The sequence below is a fragment of the Cyprinus carpio genome, chromosome A8, assembly GCF_018340385.1.
Source record: "Cyprinus carpio isolate SPL01 chromosome A8, ASM1834038v1, whole genome shotgun sequence".
Classification (NCBI taxonomy): Eukaryota; Metazoa; Chordata; class Actinopteri; order Cypriniformes; family Cyprinidae; genus Cyprinus; species Cyprinus carpio.
In genome coordinates, this window is record NC_056579.1 from 20857888 (window position 1) to 20880148 (window position 22261).

Sequence of the window (22261 nt, forward strand, 5' to 3'; positions counted from 1 at the left end):
TGTGTGTGTGTGTGTGTGTGTGTGTGTGTGTGTGTGTGTGTGTGTGTGTGTGTGTGTGTGTGTTTCGGCGTGTCTATTTACACTAAGTGCAAATAGCTCGCCTTGTTGGCGAAAGATATTTATAGTACTCCACCCACCAACGTGTGATTCTGCTAGTCAACACTACAAAAGACAACCGACAGTCATCAGCTTTGGTGGCGCAAATGTTAAACCGTGTGCTGTATTCATTTTGACGCGATCGACCTGGGTTGGAATCCGCCTTTTGGCGAACTTTTCCTCCCTTTACAAATTTCAAATCACATCAGAAAAGCATTTATTCTCAATGAAAATTAAGAATATGATCATAAAGTTGAAAAAGTATCGGGTAGAGTTAGGATGGGTGTAGGGAGGGCTTTATTGTCCCATTAAGGTGGCATCCATTTAATAATTTGAACTAAAATGACAATTTACACTCAATAAGTTAATACTGCAAACTGTTTTATAATGTATTACAATACTGAGGTGCAGATAATTGTCACTATTTGCAATAAGTAGTAAAATTTTAACATGGTGTAAATAGAATCTATAGCTATTTGCACTTAAGTGTAAATAGCATCTGTCGCTAAGAAAATATGCTATTTTCACTTAGTGTAAATATTTACACTTAGTGTAAATAGCCTCTATTGCTATTTACACTTAGTGCAAATAGCCGCTGCCTTTTTTTATGCAATGTTTTGCAGAAACTGGAGACATTTTGAACACACTTAAGATAATTTTTGTATATATTCTTAACATTTCAAAGGGATAGTTCACCCAAAAATGCTAATTCTGTCATCATTTACTAACCTTCAAGTTGTTCCAAACCTGTATGAGTTTCTTTCTTCTTCTCAACGCAAAAGAATATTTAAGAGAATGTTAGTAAAAGATGTTGGTCCCCATTGACTTCAACAGTATTTTATTTCCATACTATGGAAGTCAATGTGGACCAGCAACATTTTGGTTATGAACATTCTTCAAAATATATTCTTTTGCATTCTGAAGAAGAAAGAAACTCCTACACAAGAGTTTAATCACAAAAGATTTGTTTACCACATATAAGATTTTTTTAGATAAAAGGTTTGTAGCCAAGCATTCGTTTTAATGACCTGTTTCTGTCGTTCTCAGTGGGTTCTTGCCAAACTTGAGGATGCCAGGGAAACTCTACCGAAGTAAGGACAGTTAAAGCGACATGCAATGATCCTGCGATCAGCTGTGTGCCTTTATGCTGCTATTGCACTGTGCCACTTCACATTATACCCACAATGCAACAGTCATTCACTAAACACTGAATACCACATTGGTAATGACTGTTAGACTGTGTGTTTGTGTGTTGAGTTTGCATTATATTGTACACCCCCAACCCCTCCCCCCCACAAACTGTCTGACCTCACAGTTCAGCCACTGGAAATACGTCTCAACTAAAACCACACTAAAGTGTAAATTAAGGTGTCATTTTATACAAATTAATAAAGACCAATATTCTGTATGTATTTTCTTTGTCTTTACATGTAGGAATGTGTGTCGCATTTAAACGGAAATGACCTGGAATGTTTGAAAATGAGAATCTCTTACTGTATCTACATGAGAGCAGGGATATTTTTTAATGTGGTTTTGCATGAAATTATGTTTTTGTTTCTCAATGTCTAATTAATTCTATAGCTTGTCTTCATACTCAACAGTAAACATTCAATGGCTTCTTGACTGCTTGATGTCTCTATGTAGCCACACTACATTACTGAAGAACTGTAACATAAGACAAATATGCAACTGTTTATTTTGTAGCTTTCCAGTAAAGCTAATGTTGTCCATTTTCTTAATGAATGAAATTAAAGTCGATATGAAATCAAAACTGACCCTATTTATTGATCCTGATGTCACCAAGGTGTCTTGGGAAACTTGTAAATTATGTAAACCAATAAAATAGCGGTTTAGTCACTGTTTTAGGCTGTAGCCTTTCAAAAATCTTGCCAATAGTTAATACAGTAATTTAAAAGAATTCAAAATGAAGTACCCACCCTCAGGCCGTCCAAGATGTAGAGGAGTTTGTTTCTACATGGGAACAAATTTGGAAAATGTAGCATTACATGACTTGCTCACCAGTGGATCCTCTGCAGTGAATGGGTGCCGTCAGATTGAGAGTCCAAACAGCTGATAAAAACATCACAATAATCCACAAGTAATCCACTCATCTCCAGTCCATCAGTTAATGTCTTGTGAAGTGAAAAGCTGTGTATTTGTAAGAAACAATCCATCATTTTTGTGAGAACTACTCCTTTAACATTAATAAAGGTTATAGCAATAAAAGCAAATAGCGGTAAGTCTTACATGAAGTTCCCATGTAATCGAATAAATATGATTGACGTGACAAAATGCATTTTTTCCACATGCAACTCAATACTCTCATTCTACAGTTTTATCATATATTTATTTTCAATTGGAAATGCATCATGTTAGCACGGTAAAATTGAGAGCTGTGAACGTCATTACATGTTGACTACAAGGCAAAGAAAAGCATGAACATTTATTGCATAATTTTCTTATAATTTCTAATTATGCACATTTAATAAATGTATTTTGAATTTTGTTTTATTGTTTTAATTAAATTTTAATGAGTAACAACATATAGCTGTATATCCTTGTTTAATAAATATTAGCAAAGCAGATACAGATATTACAGTTTAAAGGCACTTCAGGTATTCACTATAGTTTGTACCTGCTACGAAACCAAGGTAAAATATTGAAACTCTGAAATCAGTGGCTGCGTAAAATGTGAAAACTTTCTGAGTTTGCCCTGTGAATGTATTGTCTGTGAGGAATATGCATGTTTAAAATGATAAATTTTTTTTAAGTTTTACAATTTTAAATTAAAAGATAAATATTAAATTGTTAGTTAATTTTTTTTGTATTGTTTGATAATATAAAATAATATTAATTGTATGGTATTTTATTTATAACTTTAATTTCTACAAATGCGTTATCATGATTCAGGTTTGCATAACAGCAACATAAGGCAACTTCATAGCATGTTTGTTAAAAAAAAAAAAAAAAATCTACGTTTTTACATCAAAATGTAAACTTCTCCATCTTTTTTGCCTTTAAACGCTTCAAGGAGTCTTCAAGACTTTGATCTATTACATCAGGAAAACATTTTTTACATGTGCCTTAAAACCTCCTAAGTAGCATCCCTTGTAAACTCTACTCACATAAAGAACAAAAAACCTACCCATTTATCAGAGGACCTAAACACGAATGAAAAGAAGGTTCATCCTTGTAATGGTAGATCAAGGCTTGTTTTCAGGAACCCAGTCCACATCTAATCCATTAGGCCATTCTCCTAGATACTTCCTTATATAAGTCCTCAGTCAACAAAAGAACAATGTTAAGCTAATGTGAGAGCTAAATCTACTCAACAGAAGAGAGCAGGACCAGGATTGTCCTCCAGGATGAGGACTAGTTGTAGATTTTAAACCAGGTTGAACTCTTTGAGATTGTGTCTAAGGATGGTGTCTTTCACAGCTGCGAAGATCAAGCGGATGTTCTCGGTGTCTGTGGCACAAGTGAAGTGAGAGTAGATGGTTTTGTCTTTGTCTTCGTTTTCCTCCTGGTACATCTTAAGAATAAACTCCTGGGCTGACTTTGGATCATTTTTGGGGCCTGAAAATGACAATAATCAATGGATCAATGCAATTTTTCGAAATAAGTATTTTGAAATATTATTCATATATATATATATATATATATATATATATATATATATATATATATATATATATATCACAGAATTACATAAATTGTATCACGGAGTCAACAAGCATCTTAAAATGTCAGATCATTTGTTTATCGATATTTTAAAGGGGTCATATGATGCGATTTCAAATTTTCCTTTCTCTTTGGAGTGTTATAAGCTCTTGGTGAATAAAGAAGATCTGTAAAATTGCAAATACTAAAGTCTCAAATCCAAATAGATATTCTTTATAAAAGTTAGGACTCCTCCACGCACCCCTGAAATGGCTCGTTCTAACATGCCCCCACATATCTACATCACTATGTGGGAAGATTTGCATAACGCCGCCCAGATGTTCACGCAAAGAAAGAAGGCATACCTTTTATTCTCGTTGTAGTATTATTGTTGCCGGTGCCGCCATGTCATATAGACTGGCCAACAGAGCTGGCCAATCACAGCACACCTCGCTTTTTAGAGCGATGAGCTTTGTAAAAATTGATGCGTTTCATAAGGCGGGGCATAGAGGAGAAACAATAATGTACAGTATGTGGTAAATAATGTTTTTTTTTAACCTTAAACCGCATAAACACATTTCATTACACCAAATACACAAAATAATGTTCTTTTTTGCAGCATCATATGACCCCTTTAATCAAATTTTTAATTTAAATTAAATATTGAGACTAATTAAACCTGTTAAATCAATTTATAGAAACATGTTACTTGTTTGTAATGTGAAATGTAAAATGTGATTATATTACAGTATATTATTAAATGCAATATTCAAAGAGATATATATATTGTCTCGGTTATGTATGTAACCCTCGTTCCCTGAAGGAGGGAACGGAGACGTCACGTCGATAATAACTGATGAATTGGGATCTCACTTAGGAAGACCAATCCACTTCGAGTGTAACTAAACGAGCCAATGCACATTGACATGAGATGACTGCATCCAGCTGCCGCTGATCACAGCTTGAGCTTAAGCAGGTGCAACGCACACCAGGTTTTCGCTGAGGAGCCAAGCCAGTAACCCGGTTGCTCAGCGATGGTACAACATCTGTGTCGACAGGATGTGATGTCGCCGTTTCCGTCCTTCAGGGAACGAGGGTTACATACGTAACCTCGACGCTCCCTTTCAGTTGGTCACTCTCAACGTCACATCTATAATGACGACGAATCCCTACCAAAACGCCATGGATCCTGCCCCTTCCAGTGTCCTGTGCGAGCCTCCTGTGCCCCCTTTTCGGCGTAGGCCGGGGCTCGCAACAGGAAGGTCAGTCACTGTTGTCATAGAACTACCCATTCAGTGAGATTGGATAACACTGGGAAGACCCATCCTTCCTGAAGGAGGTTCGGAAGCACTCACACATATGAACAACCGTTTAGATGCATATGGAAGACTAGAGGTGATGTAACTCTCTTGGAAAATATCTGCCGGGGAAGCACGGGCTCTGAGGCTATACCGTGGACTTTACACATATGGGATTCACTTAGGTCTCTACATATGGAACCCAGCCCTTTACTGGTTCTCACGGATTCATTGAGTGAGGGCCTGATGCCGGTTGTTCCTCCAACGTCTGGCTGCCGAGGGGATGGAGGTGATCGACAAGGTCTACAGTACGGTCTCTCTGGAACGGTTTTAGCAAGCCGACACTAAACAAAGGCCTCTCAATGCTTCCACGCATTTGAGGTGAGAACACAGGTGGATACGGGCTCCACATGAAAGGCTATAGAATCTAGCGAACGTGTTGGGGCTCGCCCATACCGCAGCTCTAAAAATATCTGTCAGTGATGCACCACAGCCCAGCGCCCAGGAGGATGCAATACTTCTAGTAGAGTGTGCTCGCACCCTGAGCGGGGAGGGCATACCCTGTGCCTGATAAGCCAGGGTGATGGCATCCACTATCCAGTGGGCCATCCTCTGCTTGGAAATGGCATTCCCCTTCTGCTGGCCTCCGTAACAGACAAAGAGCTGATCTGAGGTCCTGAAGCTTTGTGTCCAGTCTACGTACCATCTTAAGGCTTGGACGGGACAAAGCAAAATTAGGGCTGGGTCTGCATCCTCCAGGGGCATTGCTTGCTGGCTCACCACCTGATCCCTGAAGGGAGTAGTGGGAACCTTGGGCACATATCCGGGCTGGGGCCTCAGGATTACCTGGGAGTCAGCTTGCCCAAACTCTAGGCATGATTCGTCAAGCAAGAATACGTGCAGGTCCCCTACCCTCTTGATGGAGGCCAGTGCAAACAGGAGCAGAACCTTTATTGATAAAAACTTCAGCTCAACTGACTGCAAAGGCTCGAATGGGCCCCGCTGTAGTGCTTGGAGCACTAGAGACAGGTCCCAAGAGGGTATAGAGGGCGGCCGGGCAGGATTTAACCTTCTGGCCCCCCTAAGGAACCTGATAACCAGGCCATGCTTCCCCACCAACTTCTCTTCCACAGGGTCATGGTAAGCACCAATGGCAGCAACATAGACTTTAAGGGTGGAGGGAGACAGCCTTCGCTCCAACGCCTGCTGCAAAAGGGACAGCACGACTCTAATAGGGCATCTTCAGGGGTCTTCTCGATGAGAATAACACCACTTTATGAAAAGGTTCCACTTCAAAGTGTAAGAGTGTCTTGTAGATGGTGCTCTTGCCGAAGTGATGGAGTCAACTAACCCCTCAGTCAATAGTCAGTAGATCCTTCCTCAGAGGAATCTTCCAGGGAGGGGCTGTCACGAGGAGCATTGGTTCCGAGAACAAGGTTCAAGTGGGCCAGTAAGGCGCCACAAGCAGGACCTGGTCCTCATCCTCCCTGATCTCGCACAGCGTCTATGCGTGAAGGCTCACTGGGGGAAACACATACTTGCGCAGGCCCTGCGGAGTCTCCATTCTCCGGGGAGCGCAGCTCGTGACAGCTCGTCAGCCGTATGGTTGTGCAGATTCCGAATATAAAGGGCATGAAGCGACCTCAGATGCTTCTGACTCCAGAGGAGGAGGTGGCGGGCGAGTTGCGACATGTGATGGAAGTATAGACCAACTTGTCGGTTGATGTATGCAATGGTCGCAATGTTGTCAATGTGGACCAGCACGTGCTTGCCTCATAAACACCCTCTGTGATGGTTCAAGGCAAGGCATACTGCTAACAACTCTAGGCAGTTGAGGTGTTAGTGAGGCCAGCAGGGGGTGCTCACCCTGTGGTCTGTGTGGGTCCTTACACCCCAGTGTAGTGACGGGGACACTATACTGACAAAAAGCACCGTCTTTCGGATGAGACGTTAAACCCGGATCTTGACTCTCTGTGGTCATTAAAAATCCCAGGATGTCGTTCAAAAAAAGAGTAGGGGTGTAACCCCGGCATTCTGGCCAAATTCGCCCACTGGCCTCTGACTGTCATGGCCTCTTAACCATCCCCATATCTGCTGATTGGCTTCATCACTCTGTCTCCTCTCCACTAATAAGCTGGTGTGTGGTGGGCGTTCTGGTGCAATATGGCTGCCGTCGCATCATCCAGGTGGATGCTGCACACTTGTGGTGGTTAAGGAGATTCCCCCCTTCTATGTAAAGCGCTTTGAGTTCATAGAAAAGTGCTATATACATATAAGGAATTATAGTTGATGTGCCAGTGCAGTTGGGGGCCAGGGACAGGGACAGCCCGGAGGGCAGGACCTTGTACTGATATGCTTGTCCTTCAAATGTGAACCGCAGCAATGGTCTGTGGTGCGGAAGGATCGACACATGAAAGTACGCATCCTTCAGGTTGATTGCTGCAAACCAATCCAAGGATGTACCCAAAGATGCATTTCTGTGTCAACATCTTGAATGGTAACCGGTGAAGGGCCGGTGAAGGGCCCGGTTCAAGATATGCAGGTCCGAAACCACCACCGCTGAAGCACTGTACCGCCAACATGAAAGCTCTCAAAGAGCGTGCGTGCTGAACTCTTTCAGTCTTCTTCTCTCAGTAGAGTAGTCAGGCGCAAAACTATGTGTTCGCTTGGCTCCAAAGCGAAAAGCTGGTGTACATTGCATGCCAATGTGCATAGGCTCGTTTAGTTACACTTGAAGTAGATTGGTCTCTCTAAGCCTGGGATCTCCAACCCTGCTCCTGGAGAGCTACCATCCTGAATACTTCAGTTCCAACCCTGCTCCAACACACCTGTCTGTAATTATCAAGTAGCCCCTGAACACCTTGATTAGCTGGTTCAGGTGTGTTTGATTGGGGTTGGAGCTGAAATCTGCAGGACAGTAGCTCTCCAGGAGCAGGGTTGGAGACCCCTGCTCTAAGTGATATTCCAATTCGTCAGTCATTACTGACGTGACGTTGAGAGTGACCGACTGAAAGGGAACAATAAGTCAGTAGGTATCTTAAAATATCAGATCTTTTAATCATTGATATTTTAATTGAATTACATATAGAGGTTAATTAAACTATTTAAAATCTAATCAATACCACAGAACTAATATCACAAAGACAATAAGTCAATAAATATCTTTAAAAGAGCAGATTATTAGAGTTTAGTTCAGGCTGTAAAATCTCATGTAGTGCAACTTTATTAAAACTTAACACTTATGAATTAATCATTTATGATATTTCTTAAAAAAGAATATTATAATATACATATTTATCATATATATTTATATATATATATATATGTATGTATACATATATATTATATATTAATATTATACATATATACATATTTAATAATGTTTATTTTAAAAAAAGTTAATACTATGTGTACACAGACATGTAATCAAAGTGAAGTATACTTCATGGTTACTCAAATTTAAAATGGTATTAATACATTTTATCTTTATTATGGACACTCTTATATGAAATTGATCCCTATAAAAATAATATTGTGGTTTATCTTCACCAGAATGACTGGTTGAAAACGATTAATTCCTGCCATGCGAGCAATAGCTTGAAGAAGCACCTTGTGTCCCAAGTGAACTGCTATGACTGACTCACCTGTGAATTCTGGGAAGTAGGTGGCCAGGTGAGAGTACACAATCTTCTCCTTCAGGATGTCTGTCTTATTAAGAAAGAGAATTACAGACGACTGCTGGAACCAAGGATATGTGATGATGGTTTTAAACAAAGCTTTACTCTCTTCCATCCGATTCTGAAACACATGAGAATATTTCAAATCCACTCAACAGACATGAGCATGAAGTCACAGAGGAACAGCCTGCACGAGGATGAACTCAAAGTGCACTGACCTCATTGTCACATTCAGCCAGGACCTGGTCGTACTCACTGAGAGCCACCAGGAAGATGATGGAGGTGACGTTCTCAAAGCAGTGAATCCACTTCCTGCGCTCGGATCGCTGACCCCCAACGTCCACCATCCTGATGACATCAGATAAACATGACAGAAACAGAGTTGTTGACTAATGACTTTAATTTGTAGGGCGACCCAGGAGGTCACGGAATTTCTAATAGGTTCTAAAAACTTAAATCGAATTACATATGGAGATGAACTAAAGCAATCAATATACCGCACATTGTATGGGACATGTGATTCTCTTAAAGTTAGTCCACAAGTTTTGATGCATATCTTATTTTGGTAACACTTTATTTTACAGTGTCCTTGTTAGACATGTAACATGTACTTACTATAGTAATAACAATGAAATATATGCATAATTACAACTATCCCTAAACCAAACCCTAATCCTAATTCTAACCATATAGTAAGTACACATAATTAATTATTATTACTCAGTACTTAATTGTATAATTACACTGTAACAAGTACAACAAAATAACATGTAAGCCTTATTTCTTATCATTTTAGTGAAGTACTCACATCTCAGGAGTCCCTTTTTTCTTTAGGTAACATTTTATTTTAAGGACCAATATTATTAGCATATTATTACTGGCATTAGCTGTTTATTAGTACTTATAAAGCACATATTAATGTTTTATTCTGTGTGACCATATTTTAGATCCCTTAATCTAAAATATCTCTTAATTACCCCATACCTAAACTTAACAACTACCTTCCTATTAATAAGCTGCAAATTAGGATTTTATTGAGGAAAAAGTCCTAGTAGTGACAATTACGGGAAGTCGTGGCCTAGTGGTTAGAGTTTGACTCCTAACCCTAGGGTTGTGGGTTCGAGTCTCGGGCCGGCAATACCACGACTGAGGTGCCCTTGAGCAAGGCACTGAACCCCCAACTGCTCCCTGGGCGCCGCAGCATAAATGGCTGCCCACTGCTCCGGGTGTGTGTTCACGGTGTGTGTGTGTTCACTGTTGTGTGTGTGCACTTTGGATGGGTTAAATGCAGAGCACGAAATTCTGAGTATGGGTCACCATACCTGGCTGTATGTCACTTCACTCACTTTCACTCACTCACAATTCATTAAAATAAAAAGGTTTAATATTTCTTAACTGTCCTGATATCATAATGAAAAAAATGAAATTCTTGAAAAGAAAACCATATTAAAGTAGTTTAGCATAATCTTTTATTATTAAATCCTAAGCGGTGAAGCTGTTTTGTTATATTATTTAAATTTTTTAAATACTTTTCCACCAAATTAAAATTATGTAGTTTGACTAACTGTCAATAAGTCTGTTCAAATATCAGATAATTTGACCTTTGTAGGACAAGGCAAAGTGTGAAATGGTGTATTGTGACTCCCCAAAAACGTAATATTTATGAATGAATTATTTATGTGTTAAATATTTTTCCTTTAAATATAAGAACCAAGAGTCATTTTCTACGAATTTGGCATATGCATTTTTAAAAAATGGTCACTCTTGAAACCTCTTTCAGCTCAATGTATATTTGCCCGTGACGAACCCAAGTGTGGACTCACCTGAAGATGACGTTCTCCAGGTCGAAGGGATACTCGATGATACCTGTGGTGGGAACCCTGACTCTCAGAATGTCCTGCTCTGTGGGGACGTACGCAGCGTCTGAAATCCGATCCAGATCACTCAGGTAGCTGTTATGGGGAGAAACAAATACTGTGGTTAAGTCAGGGAGAGAGCTGATGAAACCGGTTTCACAGCAGTTATGGGGACATAAATGTGGCACACCGAGTGTTTTACACCATTACACCACACATTAACAGATATGCTGGATATATAAAGAAATTAATATGATTAGAGAAAACACACTTTCTAATACCTCTGTTTGTGAAAAAATAAGTGCACTTAATTGCATTCAGTGTGCGCTTGTTGTGTACTTAAAATCCAAAAAGTATATATTTTTTAAAAAGATACTTGCTGGTAATATAATATTATTGAAATAAAATGCCACTTAAGTATATCTTAAAGAGAGTTAACCCTTAAGTACACGTTTTCAAATAGTTTCAAATTAAAAAAAAGTTACTATAAATTAGATTTTAATTCATTGTTTTAATAAACGTATGTCATGTTTTAAAGAAGTACACTTATTTTGATTTGTTGCCTAACATACTTAAGCACATGTAATGTATATATTATAATTATATAATTTATATATTTTTAAGAAATTCACTAAATTGCAACTTCATCATTATAAATGTGTAATTAAAAATATATTTAAATACATGACATACAAGATTCAATAGAAATGACATTAAAGCATATTTTAGTTTAGCATAAATGTTTGTCAGCACATTTGGTAACATTTTAACCATATTTCAAAGACAATAGAAGTAATTATGAAATTACATTTAAAGATGTACTTATGTCCTGCTTAAGTGGGTCAAAACACTCTTTTAAGTTCAACTAACTATTTTTAATATAAATATAAACTATTGATAAATTTTTATTTATCTAATTCCATTTGCAATCAATTGAAAATTACATATAATTGACTGAAAACATTATATTCACACTTAAGTATATTCATTTAAAGTATATTATAAGTAATCTTTTAAAAAGTACAAACCCGATTCCAAAACAGTTGGGACACTGTACAAATTGTGAGTAAAAAAAGGAATGGAATAATTTACAAATCTCATAAACTTATATTTTATTCACAATAGAATATAGATAACATATCAAATGTTGAAAATGAGACATTTTGAAATGTCATGCCAAATATTGGCTCATTTTGGATTTCATGAGAGCTACACATTCCAAAAAAGTTGGGACAGGAAGCAATAAGAGGCCGGAAAAGTTAAATGTACATATAAGGAACAGCTGGAGGACCATTTTACAACTTATTAGGACAATTGGCAACATGATTGGGTATAAAAAGAGCCTCTCAGAGTGGCAGTGTCTCTCAGAAGTCAAGATGGGCAGAGGATCACCAATTCCCCCAATGCTGCGCCGAAGCGCCGGTCGAGCAATATCAGAAAGGAGTTTCTCAGAGAAAAATTTTGAAGAGTTTGAAGTTATCATCATCGACAGTGCATAATATCATCCAAAGATTCAGAGAATCTGGAACAATCTCTGTGCGTAAGGGTCAAGGCCGGAAAACCATACTGGATGCCCATGATCTTCAGGCCCTTAGACGACACTGCATCACATACAGGAATGCTACTATCACAACATGGGCTCAGGAATACTTCCAAAAAACATTGTCGGTGAACACAATCCACCGTGCCATTCACCATTGCCAGCTAAAACTCTATAGGTCAAAAAAGAAGCCATATCTAAACATGATCCAGAAGCACAGGCGTTTTCTCTGGGCCAAGGCTCATTTAAAATGGACTGTGGCAAAGTGGAAAACTGTTCTGTGGTCAGACGAATCAAAATTTGAAGTTCTTTTTGGAAAACTGGGACATCATGTCATCCGGACTAAAGAGGACAAGGACAACCCAAATTGTTATCAGCGCTCAGTTCAGAAGCTTGCATCTCTGATGGTATGGGGTTGCATGAGTGCGTGTGGCATGGGCAGCTCACACATCTTTTGGAAGCACCATCAATGCTGAAAGGTATATCCAAGTTCTAGAACAACATATGCTCCCATCCAGACGTCGTCTGTTTCAGGGAAGACCTTGCATTTTCCAACATGACAATTCCAGACCACATACTGCATCAATTACAACAACATGGCTGCGTAGAAGAAGGAACCGGGTACTGAAATGGCCAGCCTGCAGTCCAGATCTTTCACCCATAGAAAACATTTGGTGCATCATAAAGAGGAAGATGCGACAAAGAAGACCTAAGACAGTTGAGCAACTAGAAACCTGTATTAGACAAGAATGGGAACAACATTCCTATTCCTAAACTTGAGCAACTTGTCTCCTCAGTCCCCAGACGTTTGCAGACTGTTATAAAAAGAAGAGGGGATTCCACACAGTGGTAAACATGGCCTTGTCCCAACTTTTTGAGATGTGTTGATGCCATGAAATTTAACATCAACTTGTTTTTTCCCTTAAAAGGATACATTTTCTCAGTTTAAACATTTGATATGTCATCTATGTTGTATTCTGAATAAAATATTGAAATTTGAAGCTTCCACATCATTGCATTCTGTTTTTATTCACAATTTGTACAGTGTCCCAACTTTTTTGGAATCGGGTTTGTATGCTACTTTTTTTTCAACAAGGGTCTGCAGAGTTCCCAGCTACATATATGTCCAAACCAAAATCACATGTCAAAAATGGAGTGATTATAGCTTTTTAAGTTGTTGAAAATGACAAGACTGACTATTTGGCTGAGTCAGTTAGCTGGTACTCTCGACGGCGGTCGTAGCATTCCTGAATCCCAGTGTCGTTCCATAGACTCCGGATGGCGTTGACTTGGGCCTCGTCCAAACTCATGATCTTATCCACCTCAATATCATTCACCAGTGTACCATTAGCCTGCAGATACAAGCACAGCCAATCAGGATTGACCAGCATCTCCCCAGGGGACCAACGAGAGTGTGCGGTCAAGAGCACAGCCAATTAATGAAAGTGGAGCAGAGCGTATAAACAGAACGTAAAACCTTCTGGAAGGAATTAAACAGGTGAACATAAAAAAACACCATTATGAAGTTTAACAAAACAACAATTTTGACATTTTTGACCAATTTATTATCAAATATGCAAAGACCAAAATGAATATATATATTATATAAGAATATGTATGCTATCTTGAATACAAAAGTATATTTAGTCTTGTTTCACTGTTAGATTTTAGGGTTCCTGGCAGCAAAGAATGGGAACATAATTTTTCTGATTTACTTTTCTGAAAACCAGAAAAACGTGGTAGGGTGGTGTCAAATTCAACCCACTATTTAGGCAAACACACGCCCATCCTTTCAACAATAGCTGACGCTATAGTAGTTGCATTTGTACTTTTGTAACCCCAGAACTGTTCAGGCTAAAAATGTATGGCAAAAACTGCTAAGGTGTGATCAAGAAATTTATGTATCTACGGTTTCCAAATTTGCGTGTGTGTGTGTGTGTGTGTGGTACCTGGTTGTCTGAGTTAGCATATGCGATCTTCAGCATGTCCATTGCTCTGACCATGGACTGCATGGCGCTGATCACGTTCTGGTGGACGAGCTTAATGAAGCCCTTCTTATCTTCATCAGTATAACCCGAGCCATGAATGATCCTCATCTGTTTAATGAATGTACTCTTGCCACTCTCACCTGTACCTACAAGACAGAAAAGACAAATACATCCTTCAGCTTCTGCACTTACAAAAAAGTACCATGTTTTTTTGACAAATTACCATGGTTTATGAGTATGCCATGTACATTTGTATATCAATATGCCATTGCAAGGGCTGTCTTTCAGTTCTAATAATTTTTTTTAAAGAAAATTAAAACTTTTATTCAGAACGGACAGATTAAATTGATCAAAAGTCACAGTAAAGACATTTATAATGTTAAAAATTTATATTTTGAATAAATGCTGTTCTTTTAAACTTTTGTATTCATCCAATAAGCTTGAAAAAAAATCTACAGCACAACTGTTTTCAACATTGATAATAAACAGATATGGTTCTTGAGCAGCAAATCGGCATATTAGAATGATTTCTGAAGAATCACGTGACACTGGAGACTGGAGTAATGATGCAGAAAATTCACAGGAAGAAATTGCATTTTAAACTTTATTAAAATAGAAAACAGTTATTTTATATTACTGTTTGACCATATTTTGATCAAATAAATGGCACATTGGTGAGCAGAAGAGACTTATTTCAAAAACATCACAAAATCTTACTACTAACTTTTGAACAGTATATAAAAAAGTTTTTACAATTACAATCAATCGATAACTGGTATCAGTACCGATAATACCATACCAACTTCAAAATCCAGGAATTATTATAACTATACCTTTATGCTTCAAAACATTTTTTGAAATGCATGAGAAACTGTAATGGCTTGGTCTCTGGTTTTGATTAAATAACTCAAACAGTTGGGTGAATCTGTCCGCTTCTCAATTGTATATTTTTCCCCAGAGATGAACAAAAAGTCAATCTGTTTAGTGTTTGGCTGCTGTAGCAAGACAAGACCGAAACGATTATGTTCGACAGACTGAACGTGCGGCTTGCCAGAGTTGTGTTTATATTCTCCAGCTGCTGTGTCTTTACTCAGGACAGCTGTAAGATGGATCATTTCAAATGGGCGAATGTCACAGTGAATATACTGAGGAGAAGGGAATATATGTGCATACCTGCAGCATGACATGCTACACTCCATCTAAAACCATCCTGAACTACTGTATTTTCTTATTCTGTTATTATGCATGGAATATTTCATTTCTCATATTCCATATTATTTTAGGTTGATTCCCTGAAAAGCATAATTACTGTGACTAGGAGGCACTTAAAAAACATAGCTGTTTGCTTGATCATCCAAATCAGCCAGACACAGCAACACTGGCTCAACCAATGGCATGAGTTTGGGGCGTGGCTATTTGATTTTCAGACCAATGGAAGATGTGAGTGTGCAATTATGTTTGGTGAAATTACAAACTCTAGATTTAAATTAATTGCAAAAAGGTGGGCTACAAAAAGATATTTGTAATTTGTTTATGTATCTTCATATATGCCTACATAGAAGGGGGGGGGGGGAGCTTCAAAAAATGTTTAATTTAAATCTTTCAATATTCAGTTTATTTTTTTAAAAACCTATTAATGCCCATTTAAAACTCATTAATCTCATAGCATAATTTATGCAAATCATATTGCAGTGTAAATGCACTCATGCCACCTTTGAACAGTCTTTGTATATATACCTATATATATATATTGCACAGAGTCAAACATGAAAAGAAAATGTATACTTGAGAAAAATAACACCAATAATTGCAGTTGTTTCATCCTGCAGAGATACTCAAAAATCAGAGAAGACAAAGGGGTGAAGGATAGAGCCGAGAGGAGAAAGAGGTTGAGGAGGGGTATGTGTTTCAGTGAGTTTTGTTTAAAGAGCCGTGTGGCAGAATATCTGTCTTACCCTCTGCCAATAAACAGTCCCTGAGTGGAGTGAGAGTCTCCACACTAAAGCCATTATTCAAGCCTACTTCATGTGTTAAAGCAAACTCTCAGCTTCACTAGACACTCACTTACAAATCATATTTCATTTTTTCAGAGCAGTGGCATTATGAGTCGACTGAATACAGACTTTGTATGTATATTTCAAGTCAGATTTAGGGTAAATTGCGACTTCTGAGGTTGATTTACTGACTTTGGCAGAGCATTAACTCTCGAGGTAATGCCTTATAGCCACATGCTTCTTGAACATAAGATTTCACAATAATGCTCTCCGCAGTCAGACAGTGAGGCATGATATAAACGAATAAAGTGTGTTTTCTGCTGGAAGTGAATGACAGAAGCACTGGCCCATTTTGTTTGACACTTTTACAGCTGTCTGAGAGAAGTTCACTTTCTGGATGGCTCACTGTTTGTCAGTGTATACTGCTGTAGTGTATAGTGAGTGCATCAGTCAGACAGTGCTTAGACGCATTACATAAACTGTTATACAGCTCATTCATAGTTCATATTACCTTCAGTGTCATCAGCTTTTTTAAAACTGATTAAATTGTTTTGAGCAAAAATACCTCTTGAATTATTTATCAGCCATTTAACAGAAAAGCTAAGGCAGGTTTCAAAATATAAACTCTTTAAGTGCCAAATGCGAGTAAAATTGTCCTTGCTGCAGTAGAGAAAAATTTTCAACCATTACATTTATATTTTAATTAATTAATTTACATTTTTGCAATCACATTTAAAATATATTTTGTTATGTAATAATAAAATTTTGGCTGGTAAAACTAGATTTTCTGAGTTAACTCGTCATAAGAAGGTGTGGCAAAAGGTTCATTTTGGGTCCAGCTTATGGTATTTCAAATCTGAAATGAAAATTTCTTCTGTGGGCCATTTTCCATTCAATCATTCTCCACTTTGCATGAATTAGCATCTTGAGAATGTCCTAGCGACATTGCGATATTTTACACAAATGAAAATGACCAGATTTGAATGAGTTCAATCGAAAACATATCAGCTTTATAATAAAGTTCAACTGAAAGTCACAGAAATGCATTTCACCATGATGTTTATTCAGCTAGGAGGTTTACAATGTAGGTGATCACAGATTATGATTTAAAAAAATAAAATTAAAAAAATATTATTATTATTTTTTATAATAAGTAAACATCTGTTAAAAGCCACAGTGACTTGTAGTCACTTTCACATGTGGAAATACAATGAATTATTTATAAAAAATAAAAAATATTTATGGAGACATACAAAAATATATTTAATTATAGACTAAATTTATTAATGGTCAAAATTTGGAATAATAAGATTATTTCGTTTTTGAAAGAAGTCTCTTTTGCTCACCGTGGCTGCATTAATTTGGTCAAAAATACAGTAAAAACAGTAATATTTTGAAATATTATTACAATCTTTTAAAAACAGATTTCTATTGTTAAATACTGTAAAATTTAATTTAATCCTGTGATGGAAAGCTGAATTTCCAGCGTCATAAGTTCAGTTTGATCATTCAGAAATCATTCTAATATGCAGATTTGCTGCTCATGAAACATTTCTTATTATTATATATTATAACATTGATAATAATAGTAAGAGGCCATCATTAATAATTGTGTACCAATAATTATTGAGTATTAATTAAGTAATAATTACATATTTTTGATCACATAAATTAACTTCAGACTTATGCATAGGTGACCAACAAAACATTAAAAAAAAAATAATAATAATAATATAATAATTATTCCAAACCTTTGACTAGAAATGCATGCTATTAAATCTCAATTTTTACGTTTCCAAACAGTTTTTAGATAGTAGTGTGTATTTTGTCACAAACAGATGAACAGATTGTGTTTTATATTACTAAGAACAAAGCCTTTTTGTTGATAAAGGCTGTAATTGTTCTGCACTGGTCACACCTGGAATTATGTCACTTTTTGAGTACAAAAATATCCCAACACACATACACACACACACACACACACACACACACACACACACACACACACACACAAACACGAAAGCACAATGCAAATATTTCGTTTTACATACTGTAAAACATGTCATTATACAACATTCTCATGTTTGACATTTATAAAGAAAAGGTGTATTGTAAACGTGATGCTTATTTTGACCTTTCCCTTCGGCCTGTCTCTTAATGTGGTCAGTCAATAATGAATCTACTGGGAGTCTGATTCAGTTCACACACTCTGCACACGTGTGTATGAACCACCAGACTGTTACAAGTAACTCAAACCACACATGCACACATGAAAAAAGCCTTTTCTCCTGCGTGTGGTGTTAGCGTGTTGTTGAAGGAGGGAGTGCTGTTGAGGAAAGTTTGTTTAGAGTTCACTGCAGGTTCTGCTTTGCATGCTTTTGCATAATAAGAACAGAGACAGTGGCCCTGCGGCCAGCAACTGCTGTGTAAAACGGTGCCACGGCAGCTAAACCACACATGCATTTCTTTCTAAAAATCATCATGTATCATTAATCAACAAATACAGCTAGAGCTTTTCTAACTTCAGCCATTTTTTCACAGTAATTTCAGTAGATGTCTTATATCCATTCCCTTGTGAAATAAAGTACACATTAGCATAATTTTAAAATACTTATTACGGAAATGACATACTTTAAAATAATATACTTAAGTGTGAACTGAATGTAATGATTTCAGACACTTAAGTGAATGCTAATTTGCAATTAAATGAAAATGTATTATAGTTTATAATTCATATTAAATGCAGTTTTTTGACCCACTTAAGTAGGACATAAGTACATCTTTATAAGTAATTTCATATTTATTTTTATTGTTGCAGTTATGGTAAACTATTACTTTATTGCGATTTCTATTGAACCTTGTATTTAAATATATTTGTAATAACACATTTGTAATGTTGAAGTTACAATTTAGAACATTTATATACGTTAACTTTAAACGTAATATTAAAAAGACACACTACAGTTAAAATGATAATCAAGTACATTATTTTGCGTGGCTTTAGTATGTTAGTCACATCAAAATGTGTGTACTTCTTAAAAGCATGACAAAAGATTAAAACATAATGAGTCCATATGTAGTTTAAAGGAAAACGTTTAATTTGACATCACTACAAAATGCACCTTTTTAAAGCGTTTTTATTAAGTGTGTTTCTTTAAGTACACTTAAGTGGCCTTTCATCTAGCAGTATTACATTACCTCCAAGTAGCCTACAGGTTTTTTTTAAAAGTACAAGTTTAGTTTATCACAATATAAACATTACATATATAGCCCTAACTAATCAAGCACATATATTAAACATATCTCTCTCTCTATTAGTAAAGCGTTTATAGCATCTTTTTTCACAAGTTCATGACAGTACATGAAGCACGCGTCTTACCCAGCAGCAGTAGTTTGAGTTCTCTACGGGAGTCCTTCTTGTCTTTCCTCAGTTGTTTTTCTATCTCCTGATTTATCCTCTGCCGTTCCTTCTCCTCCGCAGACATGCAACATCCAGCCATGACCTCTCTCTCAGAGTCCCGTCCCGTTTAAAAGAGCACGATCTTCAGCACGCTAGAACAGCTTCTGCTCCACACCACAGTCAGAGAGTTCATGAATGGGCTCCTCCTTTAAAAGTCCACTGGACATAATCTCCAGCTGTTGAGCAGAACTTCAGTCTGGGTGTCCAGCGGCAACAGAAGTGCTGTTGTATCAGTGCTGATGGAGGAATGGCAGAGCTGGACTCTCAAGGGTCGCGACAGCAGCAGATTATCCTCGTGTCAGAGAAGGGCATCTGTGCTGCTGGCAGTCGCGCAGGGGGCGGGGCGAGGCGGGGAGGGGCGGGGCGGCCCACACCTGTACCTGCACCTGCACCAATAGGGAAGTATGTCCGCATATTTTCTCAGGTATATAACTATTTCACCACTTCATTATGTCTGGTGCATATAAACCATATAAAGATTTAAACATATAGTATTCAATTAAATTATATTATATTATATTATATCCTATCATATATTATATTATATTATATTATATTATATTATATTATATTATATTATATTATATTATATTATATTATTATAAACTTTAAGGTCTGTGATTTTTTTAACATCCTTTATTCCCACCAAGGCTGTGTTTATTTGTTTTAAAATACAGTAAAAACAGTAATATTGTGAAATATTATTAGGCTACAATTTAAAATTTTATGTCAATATATTTTAAGTAGTGCTGTCAAATGATTAATCACGATTAATTTAACATCCAAAATAAAAGTTTTTTGTTTACATAATATATGCGTGTATGCTGTGTATATTTATTATGTATATATAATTACAAAAACACATGCATGTATACATTTAAGAAAAATATGTTATGTTTATATATTAAATATATTTATATATAATATAAAATATAAGAATATAAATATATTAAATGTATATACATGTAAATATTTTCAAAAGTATTTACTGTATGTGTATGTATTTATATATACATAATAAATATACACAGTACACATACATATAGTATGTAAACAAAAACTTTTATTTTGGATGTGATTAATAGCGATTAATCATTTGACAGCACTAATTTTAAGAGTTATTTATTTCTATAATGCAAAGTTGTGTGTTACATGATCCGTCAGAAATCATTAGGATTTCATTAAGAAGTCATTAAAGATTCTTTGATGAACAAAGCTAGAAAGAACAGCATTTATTTGAAATACATTCAAGTCCATTGAAACACATTTGATCCATTGACCAATTTAATGCATCCTTACTGAATAAAAATATCTTACTGACCCCAAACTTAACTCATTGTGATATTTTTTTTTTCTCACAAAATTACAGGTGTACTTTTCAGCAAGTAAAAATTATGTAGCGATAAACATTTATGATCCATAAAAATGTAAACATTAGCATACATAATATCACACCATTGTTTTGGTCAACAAAATATTGAAATTAATAAACTGCCATACAGTCATTGCCATACAATTGCCTTTGGCTTGCTCAGAGACAATAAAGATGCATAAATAAATAAATAAATAAATAAATAAATAAATAAATAAATAAATAAATAAATATGAAGAAATGAAGCTGGTCATTGTTGGTTGTATGTTAAATAAATCATTTTATAGTATAATTCTTCCAGTGTTTGGTCTCAATGCTGAATTTATATCATTGCATTGTTTCTTTCTTATCTAGAATGGAGTCTAATTACTTTTTTCAATATTATTCTACTCATGTATATTTTTCATTGATTTTTGACGTTAAGATCAGTTCAGTTTGCATTACTGAGAGATATAATTCAATTATAGATTTAATGATGGAACCCAATTTCTATTCTAGATTATATTTAAATGTAAACTGACCCAGCTCACATCACAGCGTATTGTAATATGAGTGTAAACGACATGAGTTTACCAGGAGCACAGAGGGAAGAATTGTGTCTGATTCTGAGATTATTAGAATATTTCAAATGAAAAAACTCCTCTTAATAGTCTCTATTAAGAGAGGTTTCTGTGCAGAAAGATCTGGAATTAGGCAAAACTTTGTCCTTTTTGCTGACTGCATTCAAAGTAAGCAAGGAAAACATTTGCAACTACTTTCCAAGTAAAAATGAAGGGACTCAGACTACTCAGAGAGAGTCTGTGTTTTTAAATCAGCACAGTCTCATCAAGAGCTTAAACCACGGATAACTTTTTATTGTTCATCAGAAATTGCATGAAATGATTGCATGATTCCCTCACATTCAGTTATAATGTTATTCAAGGTTTACAGCACCACAAACAGTCATAATTCAGTCATAAAACAGTCATAATATTACATATTTGCATTCAACTTTCCACAATCTGATATTAAAACCATGATGATCTCTGAATAACTAATTTTTGCACTTTGGTCTCTATAAATTATCAGTGTGGATGGATACAGCACGTCATACTCAAAACAACAGTCAAGCAACAGAAAAGCAAGGAAAATCCTGTTTTTTATTATTATTATTATTATTATTTTAATAAGGTGGCCCCTTTACTATGGAATGCCAAACCTGATAAAATTAGAAATATATAAATACATAAATAAATATACAAAGAAATGTTAAAATATAATATAGAAAGGTAATATAGAAGTAATAAGGAGGGCGTGTTTTACCTCCTACCCTGTATTTTC

The 22261-nt window shown here is 36.3% G+C and overlaps 2 protein-coding genes across 2 annotated transcripts in view; one reads left to right on the forward strand and one right to left on the reverse strand.

Annotated features, from left to right (window-relative positions):
* The window catches only part of LOC109091259 (vacuolar protein sorting-associated protein 13A-like), a 43572-nt gene extending 41705 nt beyond the window's left edge, over window positions 1-1867 (forward strand). The window contains exon 71 of the mRNA XM_042762744.1: window positions 1144-1867. Coding sequence (XP_042618678.1) covers window positions 1144-1191 — 48 coding nt within the window. The 3' untranslated portion in view covers window positions 1192-1867. The remainder of the gene's footprint in view (window positions 1-1143) is intronic.
* Window positions 1868-2980: 1113 nt separating this feature from the next.
* On the reverse strand, window positions 2981-19894 carry LOC109087814 (guanine nucleotide-binding protein subunit alpha-14-like). The gene is made up of 7 exons (XM_042762745.1): window positions 19489-19894; window positions 14077-14261; window positions 13325-13479; window positions 10555-10683; window positions 8950-9079; window positions 8699-8852; window positions 2981-3672 (listed from the first exon to the last, which is right to left on the reverse strand). Exons 1-7 carry the CDS (start codon window positions 19607-19609, stop codon window positions 3482-3484), a joined length of 1065 nt encoding a protein of 354 aa, XP_042618679.1. The 5' UTR covers window positions 19610-19894; the 3' UTR covers window positions 2981-3481.
* Between the last annotated feature and the right edge of the window lie 2367 nt (window positions 19895-22261).

What these genes read in the sequence shown, in the direction of transcription:
- LOC109087814 (XM_042762745.1), bottom strand. Translation starts at nt 19,609, where the DNA reads ATGGCTGGATGTTGCATGTCTGCGGAGGAGAAGGAACGGCAGAGGATA. An exon ending in ACTCAAACTACTGCTGCTGG is followed by an intron (nt 14,262 to 19,488) that starts GTAAGACGCGTG and finishes TCTGTCTTGTAG; the next exon opens with GTACAGGTGAGAGTGGCAAG. An exon ending in CTACTTCCCAGAATTCACAG is followed by an intron (nt 3,673 to 8,698) that starts GTGAGTCAGTCA and finishes TGTCATTTTCAG; the next exon opens with GCCCCAAAAATGATCCAAAG.